Source organism: Apostichopus japonicus, chromosome 20 (genome assembly GCF_037975245.1).
Source record: "Apostichopus japonicus isolate 1M-3 chromosome 20, ASM3797524v1, whole genome shotgun sequence".
Lineage (NCBI taxonomy): Eukaryota > Metazoa > Echinodermata > Holothuroidea > Aspidochirotida > Stichopodidae > Apostichopus > Apostichopus japonicus.
In genome coordinates this window covers 26,870,075-26,887,835 of record NC_092580.1, presented here as the reverse complement: position 1 = coordinate 26,887,835, position 17,761 = coordinate 26,870,075, and the positions used below count along the sequence as shown (strand labels likewise).

Genomic DNA, 17,761 nt, shown 5'->3' with positions numbered 1-17,761 from the left:
TTTGTGGGGTATAAAATCTAGTAGGCCTACTTTTTCTTGGTATTTCGATCATTTCTCTTGATGGCTCGACTTCTAGACCGTACGTACTTTCAACTATTCGTCGTCGTATTATATTTTCGAAAAGTCGGCTTCAGATCTATCGACATTTCGACTTATTCCTCATGAAATTTCGACAACAATTACGGCGGCGGACAATAATTATTCGTTTCCTGTACCTGAAACGTTTGTACGCATGTTGATGACTCAGATGGGTGTGGGGCCGGGAGGGGGGGGCGGGGCACAATAAAATCTGCATGGGGTCGGGCCTAATTGTCCCGTCGCCTGGGCCAGTGAAGTCTATGAAGTAATGTCCTCAGTATAGGGAATCACAGCTTACGTTATGTGAAGTGTGAAACACAAAAGTGACAACTTCATGTAACCAGTGGCGGCGCCAAGGGGGGGGGGGGGGGCTTGGGGGGCTTTAGCCCCCCACTGAAGTAGTCAGCCCCCCATTAGCCCCCCAACTGAAATAGGCAACAAAAAAAGTGTTAATGTCAATGACCGACAGGTGTTCTCATACGGCAATGTCGTGTGCGTTTCACAAACAGCGTGTATACAGACTAAAACAGGAGTTGTGTCAGAGAGCGCGATATAATAATTGAGCAAAGGAATTGGATCTTTCACAGCAGGTAATATTTAGTGATACGAAAACTGTGAATCGGTATCTTCCATTCTAATTTGACTAAAGTTACTCACAAAAAATGCATATTTTTGGAGAAATTTTCATGTGACAAAAGCCTCGCTAAATGCCACCATTTTGCATGTAGGCCTTTCCAGGATTGGAAAAATGTCAAATTCCCCCTCCCCTTATACCCCTCCCCCAGGACGGCGATCACTCAATCTTGTAAGCCACCCAAAAAATTGGCTCAGCCCCCCCTTAGCCTCCCCAACTCAAAATTCCTGGCACCGCCACTGCATGTAACTATTTGATTTGAGTGAGGTGCACGAGGATAGAAATCGCAGTACAATTAATAGACCTCTCAGTACTGCAATTGTGTCCTCCTACTCTTTGTTACATTTGTAGAGCAATAAAAACAAAAAGCTCTCATCAGAATATGTTGCCCCTTTGCTGAATAATTGAGAAATGAATCACATGATATTGCGGACATGATTGTGGTAGAGAATCACAAAGGTTGCATTTTGTCCGGGCGTCACATTTGCTACTCATTGCCCTTCGAAGTTTATGGTTCCCCACCCAGGCGGGGGCCTCCAGATTGAATATTTTCCCGCCTCTGTAGAACGCCAGATCTAAATGGGTTTATATGTATACACCAAGTTCTACTACCAGCGCCATACATGTTATGTCGCTTTCTCCAAAACAGATGCAAAACCATTGTAATCGGGTCAGCAAATACGTTTTATAGATCCCTATATAGCTTCTTCATTCAATAATTCCTGCAGCCATTCAGCCAGCGTTTCTCTCCTAATACACGATTGCAAAATAGCATGGGCGAAAAGTCTCAGGAATAGGTGGAAACATTCATGGTATTTTATCATTGCAGAGAAATGAGAGAATATTGAGAACAGAATCCACAATCTGCTAATGAATGGGATATAGATATGGAAACTAACGCCTCTAAACGCCCATTCGGGAACTCCCTATCAGGGACCTTTGACATGGGATTCAGTCGCACGCCCTCTATCGTAGGGCACAATGTACTTCCTGAATCACAGCACTGATCTGATCTGCCCACTGCACTGTGCACTGCATAGGTTTCATGCACTATAGTACTACATATTCCTACGTTAGGGTTAGTGAGACACAGCGATCACGGACCGCAGCCTATACACTTGCGTTTGACTCTCAGAGAAGATGTCTGGATTTGAGGCAATATCAAATGATGAAAAGGTATATTTTAGTTACTGCTGATGCTCTCCAACGTTATTATAACTTTGTGGTAGTTTTCTGAATAATTTCTCCTTTCAGTGCACCCATATTATGGTTAGCCTAATGTTAGTTGGTTGTCCACTTCCTGCTTTTGAATTACCTTGGATTCTGTAGGACTTAGCTGCAGCCTACGCCTCGACTGTAGGAGTTGTAATATTGAATCAACTAACGTTAGATATATCATATAGGCTAGAACAATATTTATTACATATGATTCTATGTAACTCATGAAGGGTCTATATGCTTGTAATTCTGGTAGTGAGTTCAGAGGGCTGGTATATGCTTTGCTGGCAGTCTTCCTATACCATGCAGTGGCAGTAGTAGGCCTAGGCCCACCATTCTGAAGACATTGGCCTTCACATATTGTTAAGCCCAGACCAATTTAATGTTTGACAATCCAACCAGTCACTCACTGCTGAAGACCCATGTAGCTTAACTTAACCAACCATTTAAGAACTTAAGTAATTATTTCATTTTTGATGAGGTCTTATTATGCCTAGGCTATATATCATTTTTACTTCACCAAGACATCAGTTGCAATTAACAAAATGAAGTACAATTAATGTTTTGACTTCCTATTTTCTATTTTTAGGCAAGAATTGCAAGAGATTTCATTATACATGCACCGCCTGGAGAGTTCAATGAGGTGTTTAATGGTAGGTTAAGAAGTATACAGTTATCAATCTGGGCTAAATATACTTGTAAATGTATTGTGAAACATATTTAAGACTTTTAAGGAAGATTTTTAGGAAGATTTAAGGTAGATATTGCAGGAAACTTATATGGTGTATTTGAGATCTGTTGCACTAAAGACAGTTTGCTGGTGGTCAATATTAAAAATGTTACTCCCATTTTTTATTATACAAACTGAATGTATGCAAACAGTTAGAATGTTTACAAGAAAACTTGCAGATACTCATGAAGTAACTACCTGATAATGCATGATCTCTTTAGACACACTTTGTTGCTCTACTTTTCAAATTGCTTTTGCTAAACAGAAAATATTTCAGAGTATAAGAGCGACATCAAAACCATTGCAAATTGAACATTTAATTGTGAAAGTGCAAACTATGACAGGAGATAAAGTCATAGGTTCCAGAAAGAAAGCCAATAACTAAAGTCCCTTCTGCAACATGCATCATAGTTTGATTTAAAACTCGAGGCTCTTGCAAATCCAACGGTTTCTTCCATTTGTGATATGAATGTAATAAAACAACATGGTTTATGCTGTTCAAATAAATTAGTTTGGTTTCCTTAACAAAGCTAGATATGGATATTGCTAACTTAATGCATTGATCTTTAAGGGATCTTTTGGGTTGGTTGCCAGCTTTTAACTCTTTTATGAAACCTATTTATGTCTGTGAAAGATGATTGGTTTGTGGTGTCATCATATGTAAGACCATTTGGCTGTATATTTTGTACTTTATAAGCATCGTAGGTGTTTGCAAGCCTTCAAACTCAAGAGTTGGTACAATTACAAAATTAATTTTCTTTGAGGTATCAAGGCCATTCTTAGTCAAAATGGTTGCCCCATGGTCTTGGCATAATTTCTGCCTTACAAATTGATTTATTTTATCAGTGATACAGAATTCAAAAACCTTTTGCAACCTCAATCAGCAAATTATTTGCAACTTCTTACTAAGAAATAATGGAAAGCTACTACTGTGGAACCAATGTTAACGAGCACAAATCTCTTATGAGTGAAAACTTACAAATCTTTGGAATTACACGTACAATTTTCGCTTCACCCCCTTCTATCACATTTCTCAGCATTGTTCCCAAAAAAAGGGTAAATTATTAACTATAAGGTGCCCTGTGAAATGCATCGAGAATTGTTTTTGTTGTTTCACCTTGAAATCAATTTTAAAGTCAAGAAATGATACAAATTTCATACAACTGCAAAGTCTATCACGGAACCGACTCTTTAAACTTGCTGCTTTTTTCCTTCTTTTGCAGATGTACGAATTTTAGTTGACAATGACAATTTATTGAAGGAAGGTGCCTCTTCGTAAGTAACAATACTGATTTATGTATTTGATTGTTGACTTTGTCCTCGTTGTTAAATGAAGCTAACAGGGCCTGTGGCATATTCCCAGTCTTACATTGACCTCCCATCCTGTGTTGCATTATTTTAAACAAGGGGTAGTCTTGATATAAATACACAGAACGAATCTATATCTGTAAGGTACAATTACTGTACAATGCATTCTATTCATCATTCTTATATGAGCAAGCAAGCAAGCTTCGTCTCTTTTGATAAAAATTCCAAGTGGTACCTCAAAGGCCAAATATATAATTCCATAAACTTAAGTTTCCTGATTAGTAGTGGCTGTTTGCCTGTTTCCTGCTCGATGGAATTATATTTTACTCCATACCACTTGAAGCCGAGAACTATTTGTCCACGATACACAACACTTTCAACTGACTTATTTGCTCAAGCAGGCAGGCATGTAACTGCAACTGTGAATATTCTTCTAATCTAAACTTTGGCTTTACTGTTTAAATATCAGACAGTATAATATTTTATTTGATAAAAGATTTTTCAAAGAAAGTTGAAATTGTAAAGCAAAATTTTGTCAGTGACCAATTTTAGGTGGAATTGACTATATGGTTTCCTCTTTAAACTACTGTATGTATATAGTTTGCTGTTGCACATATGGGAATATTCCATTTTACAGTGGTTGTCCACACACTTCTCTTGTTTGAAAAAAAATGTCAATTGTATAAAATTTATAGTGCTCAATGACAGTGGCAGCCTTGATGATATCAATTTTAATTGTTTGAGAGTAAACTAGACGATTTTGGTTATTCAGCGATACTATAACCTGCTTTGATTGTATGTTTCACTTTCTCTTCCTAGGTAATAAATTGTTTATTGCCTACAAAGATTATTTTACTGAGATACCTAACTGTCAGCCACTAATCACTTTTGAACATACATCAGCCTTGCACTACTATGAGTACAGAAATGACAACCTGACGATAGAACATAACTTATATTTTGGCGAGTAGAAGCCTCTAATGGCGGGTGCTTTCGACAGCTTTAATCATTGCATGTAGATCAAAACTGACGTTTTAATTCAGTCTGTCAGTGCAACAGAACATTGATTGCAATGACAGAGACACGAATACATATTGAGTTACATGATTGGTAGAAAAACATTTTCCTTTCATGAAGAGCCTAAACATTTCTTCCTTTCTGGAAACAGTTGAATGAAAGCAGCTTAACATAAAACCTTCAAGTTTGAACCCTAAAATGTTTAAATGGCATAAGTGCTGGTCCCAAATCTGCCGAATATTTGGCAACAGTGTTGTACTTTCTCTGCAGGTTTCTGCCCATCTCATCAATAAGATTAAAAGGGTATAGATTTTCAATGTTAATTGAAAGGTGATCTTATCCTGTATATTCAGTGGAGGATGTTAAGTATCTAGCATACATAAACAGTCCTATGACATACGAAAGCAAAAGGGCACCAAGAACCTTCTTTGTGTGAGTTTAATTATTCCATTGTTAAGTGTGCTTGCACGAATCCACTTGTCGTTAACTTGCTTCCTTTGAAATAGAAAGTAACTACCACACATAAAGTTTTGTAGATTGCTGAGACGGGTCTAACTTAATTGCCGTTATTTCATTACTTGGATTGCTGTATATATAAAAATGGTCAGGCACATTCTCCTAACTGAAACCCCTCCAAGGCCCTCCCCACTTTCCCATGCGTAAACCCCTCTCACGAAAGGTACTCATACAAACTTCCAAACAGCTTCAGAATGTCATTTTGTATTTGAAACGGCTAAATATATCTTTTACTGATCGCTTTTACAGTGAGTGGGAGCTCTTGAACATCCCCAATTGTAAAGTGCATTCTAATCTCAGTTAGTTTTGACCGTTCGGGAACTGTATTGAACTTTGATATGTAAATATCATTTGTCATACATGTTTTCTCTTGCCATTCTCACAGAGCTTTCGTTACATACAACAAGGACCAGTTTACACCGGTAGAAGTGAATGGAGGAGATGAAAAGGTGAGGGATTTTTCTCTCTTCCTTTGGCAATTAATTTTATATGCAAAGATTCTATTTTTTTTTTTTTTTTGAATTTCAAGGATGTGAATTGCTGTTGTTTAATGGTATTGTGTCAGGTTGTGTACTGAATAATTTCTTCGGTGAATAACTTTTTGCCCATTATACTATGACTTTTTAATTATCATATTGGTCACAAAATACCATGTGGGTACTTATTGGCCCGTGCCATCCTCAGGTTATTGTGATAGTTACAGAGTACTACTTACATATAACATATATATGCACCCTTTTCTAAAAATGATATTGGTCTTGACATCCACTCGTTACACAAAATGTTTTTAATTACGGTCGGGCATGTGTGGTCAGATGACAAGTCCTTTGAAATGTCGTTTTGATGACGCTGGATCATATCTGACTATACTTTCATTCAAAGGTGATGCGTCATTGTTTAGCGTCGATATCTGCTTTATTGCTACAGTATCTGTTACGAACACTAAAACTGATTTGAGGGTCACTTAATTTGCAAACTTTGACAAATTTGAGATAAAATCCTTGTGAGTTTCTGAACCATGTCATTTTCAGTATTTTGTGTGAGTTTTTGCGTAAGTCTCTTGCTATAGGTCTGTAAGTTAGTAAACCAAGTGCTTCAGCTATGAACAACAAGATTCCTGTTCATCTCCAATGCTTGTTTGATATCTTCTTCACAGGTTCTTGTGACAGAGTTCAATGACCTCGGAAATGGAAAATTCCTAGATCCTTCCACAAAGACGACCTTTAAGTTTGACCATCTGAAGAAAGTAGCTACAGACAGTCAGTCGGGCAGTGTAGATAAGACAGCAGAGCCCTGGAGGTCTGAATTGGAGAAAGCGTTGAAAAGCTACAGGAGTGACCATTACAAACATGGCAATGTTGGAGTAAGTAAAACAAAAAACTTAATCAGAAATAAATTGAGCAAAAGGGAAATAAAAAGACAACATACACCGCAACAAAGAAAGAAAGAAGCCAAAAATGGACAACAACCAGTCAGCCAATAGTGATATAAACTGCTTTCTATGAAGGGGAAGAGATGTATCAATTAATTCATTAATAAACATTCATGAATCATAACAAACATGGCAATGTTGGAGTAAGTTCAACAGAAAGCTTAATCAGTAATAAATTGAGCAGACTTGCGGGAAAATAACCAAAATACACCGCAACAAATAAAGCAGGAAACCAAGACAGACAACAAACAGTCAGCCAATAGAGAAATGAATTGCCTGTAATGAAGGGGAAGAGATTTATCCATTAATTCAATAATAATTATAAAAATTTATTAATCATAATAAATATGGCAATGTTGGAGTAATTAAAACAAACTTAATCAGAAATAAATTGAGCAGAGGGGGGAAACATAAAGACAACATACATCGCAACAAATAAAGAAGGAAGCCAAAAATGGACAACAACCAGTCAGCCATAGTGATATAAACTGCTTTCTATGAAGGGGAAGAGATGTATCAATTAATTCATTAATAAACATTCATGAATCATAACAAACATGGCAATGTTGGAGTAAGTTCAACAGAAAGCTTAATCAGTAATAAATTGAGCAGACTTGCAGGAAAATAACCAAAATACACCGCAACAAATAAAGCAGGAAACCAAGACAGACAACAAACAGTCAGCCAATAGAGAAATGAATTGCCTGTAATGAAGGGGAAGAGATTTATCCATTAATTCAATAATAATTATAAACATTTATTAATCATAATAAATATGGCAATGTTGGAGTAATTAAAACAGACTTAATCAGAAATAATTTGAGCAGACTGGGAAAAAAATAGACAAAATACACCGCAACAAATAATGCAGGAAACCAAGACAGACAACAAACAGTCAGCCAATAGAGAAATGAATTGCCTTTAATGAAGGGGAAGAGATTTATCCATTAATTCAATAATTATTATAAACATTTATTAATCATAATAAATATGGCAATGTTGGAGTAATTAAAACAAACTTAATCAGAAATAACTTGAGCAGACTGTGAAAAAATAGACAAAATACACCGCAACAAATAATGCAGGAAGCTAAGATAGGCAACGACAAGTTTTACCAAACGAGAAATTGACTGCTTTCTATGAAGGGGACGAGATGTATCCATTAATATTTGTGGGTGGAGTTGTGATTGAAAGTGGATGATAGGGGGTGTAGTGCTCAGATGATACCAACTGAAGGTTCCCACAGGGCCTTTGGTTCTTCTGAAAGTGGGCAAATTTGTTCAAATGCAATCGACGGAACCATTGAGGCATGACTGTTGATTGGACGATGGTATGTGTAGCTCATCGTTTCACCTTTGAATCTATGTACTATATTTTCTTTCTGTTACTTTGCAGGCCTTTGCAAAATCTTCTGGCAACTCAATTACTTTGATAGCATGTATTGAAGATCATCAATTCCAGCCAAAAAATTATTGGTAAGTCAAGCTGGTGGAATGTATATCAGAAACTTCTAAAGATTATTTGTTGTTTCTTTAAAAGGATATTCTAGTGTTTTAATTTGAATTTTCAACAGATATGATGAAAACTTCCTGCATTTTCAGGTCAAACCCACATCCTCGTAGCATTTTGTATGGTGAAGAGGTGGCGTTTTGAAATTTGGTGATAATTTACTTTGAGAATTTCGTATTCCTATAACGTTGCAATTTAAAAGTAAGATATATTCTTCTACCAGCTAATGGTAACCGCTTAAAGTTGCTAAATGGTTTTCCTAATCCCTTCTCTGATCACTTTACTCTGATCACTTCTCTAATCTCCTTTCTAAGCTTGAAACCTTTGGTAATGTGTATATATATTTCTGAGGCAAATCGTTGCTTTTGTTGTCAGGAATGGGCGATGGAGATCGCAGTGGTCGGTGACCTTTGACAAGTCTGCATCCTCAGCTGAAGTGAAAGGAATCCTGAAGGTGCAAGTCCATTACTATGAGGACGGCAATGTTCAACTAGTCAGTCACAAAGACATCAAGGAGAAGTTATCTATCGGGGTGAGTCCATCAGATCATTTTGTTTGGTTTTCATTGTGGAAGAACGACTTAAATGATTTCATCCAATTCATGCATTAAATTGCCCTTTTTGTTTTGATCCAGCTTTTTGAAGCTGGGTTGGTTTATACCAATGGGCTTTGTGAGGGTAATGGTGTCTGTTGGGGATTGTGTCAGAAAATTGGGGTTTGAAAAGCAGAAGGGTTACCCGTAACATGTTACTGACTTACATTCCCTGTCAAGACTTTCAGAACGAGTGTGAAAATGGTTCTGATCAGGTACTATTGTAATAAACTGTGCAAGTGTATGTGGAGGTGAGAATCCATGAACATTCTAGTACTGATAGTAGTAATCGATTAATCGTCAGTTGTCGCGATTACACTTTGGAAGTTCGATTAAATTCGACTACAAGCTAGTTACTACACATAATCTGCTTTTGAAAAACAGCCAGTAACATATCAAAAACAACATTAAAGTAGTTTGTCAGCAAATATCGGATCAGGACAGGTTCTAACAATGCTTCACTAGCTCTATGCTGCGTTAAAATCGTCAAGCACCTGCTCCGGTTGCATTTACTTGACAGTAATGCTCTTGTTGTGCATTGCAACATTCAGTCCTAGCAATGTTTGATTATTGCACATAAAATCGCAACTTCAGAAGTTATTAATCTTTTACGATTGCCAAAGTGTTTGTCATTTCTTCAAACAAGTTTACAATTACTTCATTACTGACCTGGTTCACATTTATCGAATGTCTGATCGAGTGTGTCGATTGCGGTGTAGTTTAATTTCAGTGTGCAAAATATGTGCCTGTTGAATGTCCTTCTACAGAAACTCTTGAAATACTAATCATCACACGGCTACAAGGTGTTACATCTATTCTTTGTTTGCATGTTTGCTTTTATTAGTGCTAGTAGTTGTAGTAGCTTTTTAAATTCAATTGAAAGTTTTTGATTTACTATGAAGGATTTTAAGAAACTTAGAAGATCGAAAGTTGTTCACAGTTTTTGTTTGGTAGATGTTTTAACATGATTTAGACACCACACATTAAGACACGAAAGAACAAATATAGACAGTGCACCATGGAGAAGTATTTGTTTTGACTGTATTTCTGCAATTTAAAAATGACAGTGATGACGTCATAACTGTAACCGAGTAATCGCAAGTAATCGCGAGATGAGCAACGCGATTAATCGACTACAAATAAGTAAGAATCAACTATCAACACTAGAACATACATTGTGAGTGTTGAGCAGGAAAGTTTGAATTTTGAGTTGGTTTCCATTTTCAGGTAAAATGATACTCCCGAACCTCCTTTTCATTTTTGTCCTGTAATACCTTAAAAAAAGAAAAGAAAAGAAAAAAGAAAAGAAAAGAAAAGAAAAGAAAAGAGGAAGCTATGCAGCTAAGTCATTAAATATTGTGACACTAAACTGTCAATTTCACTTTCATATCAGTTTTAATGATGGATGGTTGATAATGTTGTACTGTAAACAGGATGCTGACAGGAATTATGATGGTAATATGGTTGTTTACAGTATAATAAACTGTCAGTTTTTTGTTGTTGACATCTCATGGACGTATACATAGAGGAGATCTCGATATAGGTGATGGGTATCTACTATCCTTTACGTCACACTGTACAATTTCAGAGGAGTAGTTGCCTATAAGAGTTTGACCAGAGTAATCAGAGAAGGATTGAGAGATAGGATTGAGAGATCTGAGAAGAAGGGGAACACAATATTTTGTAGAGAGCTCTACTGAGGGATGCCATCCCAATCTTCAATATTTCGAGAGTTTGCTCATTTGCAATATCAATTTCTGTTTTCGCAGAGCGAAGCGGAGACAGCCAAAGCTCTGGTGAAGCTGATGCGAGACGCTGAAGGTGAATATCAGGCCGCCCTCAGCGGGGACTATTTGGTCATGTCGGACACCACATTCAAAGCCCTTCGACGTGTCTTACCGATCACAAGGAGCAAGATAGATTGGAATAAGATCACAGGATACCAGATTGGTCAAGCTTTAAAGACTGAAACAACTTAGAGTAGCTATTATCTGTACATGTGCTTATACCGAACTCTCCAATACTGTTTCAAAGATTGACTTTTTATACTTGAGGAGGTGTTATTTTTTTGGCATCTCAAGATGTGATTAGAGATGAATATATATGACGAGGGCTCCAGAATGAGGACTGTCCTCTTTGGCATCCCATACTGTAGGACCATAGAAAACCAGAAAACAGGGAACTTAGAAGTTCAATGTTGTCTTGTTTCTTAGTTTGTGTCACATATGAAAACTATCAACAACAAAAATATCTAACAAGTGAATTCCATCATGTCTCACCAGTTGTATTGAGGGCAGTATTGAGAAAATGGTTGGGACAAAGATTGTAAAAATAATATCGTCAATTCAACGTTAACTGAGTGAAAACATTCCCTGTTTTTGTGAATTGTTATATAAGCATTGTCTCGGAGCATTGAGGTGAAACAAAAAGAAAGTCCAATTTGCATATTTTTATTCCAAACTACATCTTTAACTATTTGTGCCAGGCATCAGATATCGGCAAAAATCTTTGTCACAGTTTTTAATGGGTTTGGCTGCTACTGTAGAACCACTGGTAAAGTAAATGGCAATCATTTGACTTTTATGGCCAGTTACAAACATTGGAAATAAAGACGCAAGGAATCTCAAGATATATAATTGCAGTGAAACATAATGCCTAAGGTTGATAAACTTCCTGCCCTCCCGAAGTAAGTTTGTGTTGTCTGTGAGTATTATTTAGACAACGATGTTTCCAGAAGTAAAAAAAGATTAAACTGATGCCTCAATATTTCACTTTTGAAATACATAGTCTTGTCACTAAATAATTTGAAGCACTTGAAACCGCAAACATCCTTTCAAAAATAGATCAGGTATTCATGTTGGGCTTGGTCAGGATTTTTAACATTTGGCAGGTCAAATTTGACAGACAAAAGTATCAGAAAATGACCGGTTGGTTTATGTTTTGCCATTTGATTTAGTCCTTGCTGACATGTTGAAAGTTAAGTGTGTTGGTCTTGTATTATCAGAACTCTAATCTGGTGTTGGTTTTTTTTTTTATTTAAGTAAATAGTTGGAAACATGTTTCTTACTCTCTCTCTTGCTTCTTTTAAATCTAAGTCTCAATTTTTACTTGTTTAATTGGTACTGTGGTCTTAATAGTTGATAATGTAGTGAACATATCTTGTGATGTACTGTTAAGCATGGAGTAAGCATTACATAGCTAAACTTTATTGGTAGAAAGACATGTAATCATACTTTTCCAAATTCATGTTTAGTAAACTAGGAGGTTATTCATAATTCTCTTGATTGAAACTCCTGATCAGTAAGACCGCAAGAAAGTCTCAAAAGGGACAGACATTTTGGATGAAAGGTACATCAGTTATTACACAATAAAAAGAAAAGATAACCTTAGAACGTTTTTTTTTTTATCTGAAGGGAAAAAATGCATTTTCTTCCAATGATTAACAAAGAGTTTAATACTTGATTAACTTTAGATTGATACCATGAAGCAGACGTTTGCTTGTAGAAAGCCATTTTTACCCGCATTTTTTTCCAGTCATAATTCCTCACTTTTTGATGATTTAAAAGTCCATTTTCAGTTTTGCATCTCAAATATTTCCTTCTAAAATTTTCCAAAAGTATCACATAAGTGGGATCACCCACATCTACAAATAACGTTGGGAACGACCCATTTTCTTGTGTCTCTCGTTTTTTATTGTAAGAGGGAAGATTTGCTGGGCATATAACAGCTATTCCTCACACTGGTATCGCTTTTACAGCAAGTGTACGATTTAGGGGTTGTCGTCTTGCATGCCTGGTGTTGGCTCTATGTCAGCTCTATGCATAGAGAGATGTGAAAGCATAAGTTGACAATAACTTTTGAAAATATTGTTTTGGTGTCCCAAACTTATTCCTCCCTGATTGGTGGAAATGTTCAGAGACATTTCAGTACTGGTAGTGCTTAGAATTGTAGAAGAGGGTGACCACTTTTGATGATAAAATTGTCTTTCCTATTTGCTGTTTGAGACAAAGCGTTTAGTATTTTAGTGCTTGTTCAGTGCAACAGAAAATGTCAGGATGGTAAACGGTAAAAATTTTGCAATGTTTCCCAAATGGATCCTAATGTCCTGTTTGCTCTGTGGTTTGGTTTTTGTCATTCCAACTATGTGATATGATCAAAGGTTTGATGAAGTTGTGCCAGAATGAATTGAGTCAAGGATGATTTCCATAACATCGTGCCTGCATTAAACTTTACTGTATATTTACGATGAAAGTGTACAAATAATTCATGCAAGTGTCTCAGAAATACAAGACTAAAATGTTTTCCTTTTGACACAATTTTAGCCATTTTCATTTGAGGCTGTGTACATGAAAATTGTGTAATTACAATTTGACTTTCAAACATGACCGGTGCCTAAAAAGTGCAGCTGTGTATTAATGTGGCATTACACAGAGTTTTGGGAGTTATTGGAAGTTACCGATCGTCAGTAATAATGCCAAACCAATGAACAGAGAGATTGCAGATTTTCTCGTGTTTTCCCTCCTAAGCATTTCCAGCTAATGTAAAGCATGTCTGTCGGTCGAAAATACCGACAGGAGTACATTTCTTTTGTTCATTGAAAAATGACTCACAGCGCAAGAGTTTGAAAGTAGACCTTGTAATATATTTTACCCAGAATGCTGTTGGTGAGTAGATCTTTTGTATGCAGTTTAGGACGTAAATTAAAGAAACAGCAACGGTCGTTAGTACGGCAGCTTTGTAGTTTTATTTCCGTAAATGTTAAAAGTTTTTTGTACTTTATTCAACACATTCAAACGTTTAAGTAATAAAACATAAGTAGCCCTGCTCGCACAGTTTTCATCCTTTTTTTTGGTCAAAAAGAGAAAAAAATACAAAAAACAAATGGACTGTAATTCAAAGGCTTTACACAAGAGAAGCCTGTAAAACAAAATGTCTATTGTTCCTTGTTATTTTTTCTGTATGTCAGTCTCAAGGTATCTGGAATTTTCTTTTCGATAGACTTCTGTGTAAATGTTTAAACAGGGTCTCATCCTCACTATTAAGCCTCTCCCTACGCCATCTACGATCTCCAATTATCTTCACTTTTATCTGTTTGACCTTACGACAATAGGAACAGCTTCAATCAATATAAAGTACATACGTAAAGTTCATTCATAACTCGCAGATGACGAGTACCCAGATAATCGAATAATTTCATAGAGTATTACTTTTTGAACTTGGTGATAAAGAAAGACCAGGACCTTTCAAGATTTTTTGGCATCATATTTCTATACCTTTGGCAAACCACCTGTTTCAGGATGCATTCTAAACATGAACATTGAAATGTCATCCTTGCAACACAGAACCAACAAACACCTGAGGGGCCCTCAACATTCCACCCTCCCTTTAATGTACAGTGTCTATTCATAACCCTTTTGGAAAGGGGGAGGGAGGAATGGTCAACATCATGTCCTTGGATTTATTGGAAGAATGTGGTCACCTTAGGTTCACACCCTTATTTTCAAAAATATCAACGATTCAAGCAACCTCTAGTGTTAGCAATGCTATGAATGGCTGCTTTACAAATAAACCCCCTCCCTCCACCTGCCCCATTTTGTTCTTAAATCTTGAAAATCATAAAACTTGAAAATCATAAAACAAGACAACAAATGAAAAAATAAATCTGAAAGCCAGTTTTGTGAAAATATTCACTTTTATTATCTCTCTTTACTTTTTACATTTCGACTTGTATACTCTCTTGATGGAATACTTCTTGAGATAAATAACCTCTTCAGAATTTTGTGCAATAAATAAAATGTTTTTTTTTTTTACATAATACATACAGATACACACACACATATGAAAAAGCACACAAAATAGATGAATTATATGATTTGGCAAACAATGGAATAAATATCAAGGTGCTTCATTGTACCAAACGAAAAAGAAATAAAAAGTGGCTAACTTTGTATCAGGAACTGAAAGTTTTCAAATAAATTCTTTATTAACATATATGAGATACTTTGAATTTTATGAAAGGAATGACAAGTATTTCATTTGACAATGAGCAGAGCACCAAATCTGATCGAATACTACGCTGGCTACGTCTGGACGTTAGTGGAGCTAAATATGGATAAAGAATAATTTACTCTGTCATTGCTTGTCACATGATACCAGTTTTGTGACGAGTCGTGACATGATTTATTAAATTAATTTTCAATTAAAATTATTAAATATAACCCAAGAAGATATCAGGACACTGTATGATGTAAGTATACTGACAGCAGCATCAAGAATACGTATCTAAACTGCATTGTCAAGGAACACAACCCATTTCATTCAGTGTTGTCCAGAAATGCATAGGGAGGGGGGGGGGGGGAGGGAGGGGAGGGGGTTGTACAGAACATCTGCTCTTATAGTACATACCAGAATAACAGATAAATACTCTACACAAAAAATCATCACACAGGTCATACAATTAATATCACATATCGATAATATGTTAAATCAAATTCTATTATTTTCTTATCAAAACAGGAAAATTTATATCATATCACTGACCATAAAAAATGTCAAGCATGTTGTTACTTCATTTCTTAAGGTACACTTCCAAAATTTTAAAAGTGTGGTGAGTAACTTTATACTGCAGCTAAGGCTGATACTGCAATTGAACCGATTTGCCAATTTTGGTAGAGGTACAAACTGAACACCCCCCCGCCCCCCCAATAAAAAAAACATACAGAGTAAGGTTAAATCCCCAACCCACCATCGCACCTGCCTCACCTAAAATTTAATTTGGTGTTCCCTTCCCTTATGGCTTAATTTTCCGTCTTGTTCTTTTATGATCCACGATGGATATCAAACACTTCTTCAACGTCTTCTTCAAAGTGACAGAACTATCCATCTCTCTCACTGAAAATGTTAAAACCTCACAAATCCTGCCTAGCACAGCTTCTTCGACTTTGGATGGGATACTGGGGAACTTGATCAAGGTGCTGAGCATGAAGTCTATGGTGTGATATAATCCCTTGGGGAGCCTCTTGAATTCAGCCGCTGGATTCTCAGCATCTACTAACGATTGCACGTCTTCTCCCGTCATGGCTGAAACCTGAATCGTAATTATTTGTGAAAAAGACATCACCATGTGAGTTGGATTCATTCACATTAGATTATCACATTGCCAGGAGGGGTATTAATTCATGGTTCAATAGAGAGAGGGGTGAGGGACCCCCTTATTCTTTGGCAGAATTACCTCTGTAGCATTCCAATGTTTCTCTGTACGTTGGAGAATTGATTTTGAGAATTCTTGCCAGACAAAGGAAGGATAAGCTTTTCACTGTTCTTCAGAAACATATTCTTCCACAACTCCAAATTTTTTCACAAGTTTAATCTCTTACAACTTAGATATCTTGGAAAGTGATTGAGGCAAACCATCTAACATGGATCCAAATGTCCTTTGCAAGATGGACTATTTTCTTCAGAGAATAAATTCCATTTTAATCATCTAATTGATAATGGAATAGAGTAACAAGTGCTATGGGGGATAGACCAATGACTAATACTTCCAATAAACACCAATTGTCAGAATTCTAATTGACTGTTAAGGCTGTTGCTTTGGGCTTTACTTCAATTTGTAAGACCATTACATATGTGTCAAGTATCAATAGCTCTTGCATGAAATACTTCACTTTACTTTAGTCAGCCAGACCTAAAAAGAGAAGAAAAAGGGAAATAAAAAAAGAGAAACAGAAGGAAAACCCAAATCACAGAGACAAACCTTCAAATGTAGAAACCAAGACCACATCAGACTCGCAAGGAACAGAGGATCATTCTCAGTAACTAGGAGATCCCATGATGCATTGCTTGCATTTAAATTTTCCTAAGGAAAGACAAATATTAGTGTCAGCATTTCATGGATTTTTTTATCATTGGCAGACTATGAATCAAATGTACTATGATGTATCAAACTTGTTGCCATGGTGTCCTTTCTATACTTTCTCTCTGCATGTTGAAGAAAAAAGGAAGCAAAATACTGATTTCAACTTTTGAGACTGAAATTCAGTGATGCCTCAAATTTTAGCATGCTAACAGTTATACTTATGACCTGCAGGAAGAAGTTCTCTAAATGTATGTATATTAGATCCTCCTGCAAGCAGGAACTCGCGAAGAAGCCATCATTGGCTCATCAAAGCCCCAAGCTGACCGAAGTCAGTCTCTTAGATTCATATTTAATGTCCAGGATTATGAATTGTCAATTGTCAACAACTCTGTAACTGGACGACATACATTAATCTTGGAGTGACTCAAACTCGGGACCTTATGATTGAAAGGCACCGGCGTTAACCACTGAGCTAACACTCCTAGATGGCACAGTTAGAGGACTAATCAGATAAATCAGCTCAAATGTGAGACAATGCAGAGTGTTTGTAATTGAGGTTGATCAACCAACCATCCTGCACTAACTCTATCAACCAATCAATACAGGAAGATTAAAAAACAAACAGTAACAGAGGACCGGCCAGAGTATGCAGTGTCATTTCAAACAAAGGCTTTTTACCATATTAATAAGAAAGATGAAATTATACAAATTGTAATACTTACTTGCAGTGAATTAATTCTCTGTTGCAATTGCTATGTAAGATATGGGGGAAAAAGAAACAAAGAAATAAAAAAAAAAAAAAATAAAGTGAATCTTGAAGGAATAACTAATATTATGATAGATTATCTGATAGGTAACAATAATAATAG

General features: G+C 36.4%; 2 protein-coding genes across 3 annotated transcripts in view; one reads left to right on the top strand and one right to left on the bottom strand.

Annotated features, from left to right (window-relative positions):
* The first annotated feature begins 1,727 nt into the window (after nt 1–1,727).
* On the top strand, nt 1,728–13,964 carry LOC139962035 (F-actin-capping protein subunit alpha-like). The gene is made up of 8 exons (XM_071961863.1): nt 1,728–1,888; nt 2,520–2,583; nt 3,884–3,935; nt 5,887–5,950; nt 6,658–6,864; nt 8,329–8,408; nt 8,818–8,974; nt 10,804–13,964. Exons 1-8 carry the CDS (start codon nt 1,853–1,855, stop codon nt 11,011–11,013), a joined length of 870 nt encoding a protein of 289 aa, XP_071817964.1. The 5' UTR covers nt 1,728–1,852; the 3' UTR covers nt 11,014–13,964.
* LOC139962034 (protein tyrosine phosphatase domain-containing protein 1-like) overlaps nt 13,616–17,761 on the bottom strand; it is an 11,354-nt gene continuing 7,208 nt past the window's right edge. For both annotated transcript variants that reach the window (XM_071961861.1, XM_071961862.1), the window contains exons 10-12: nt 17,615–17,644; nt 16,791–16,892; nt 13,616–16,121 (exon numbers count right to left, since the gene is read on the bottom strand). In XM_071961861.1, coding sequence (XP_071817962.1) covers nt 15,825–16,121; nt 16,791–16,892; nt 17,615–17,644 — 429 coding nt within the window. In that variant the 3' untranslated portion in view covers nt 13,616–15,824. The remainder of the gene's footprint in view (nt 16,122–16,790; nt 16,893–17,614; nt 17,645–17,761) is intronic.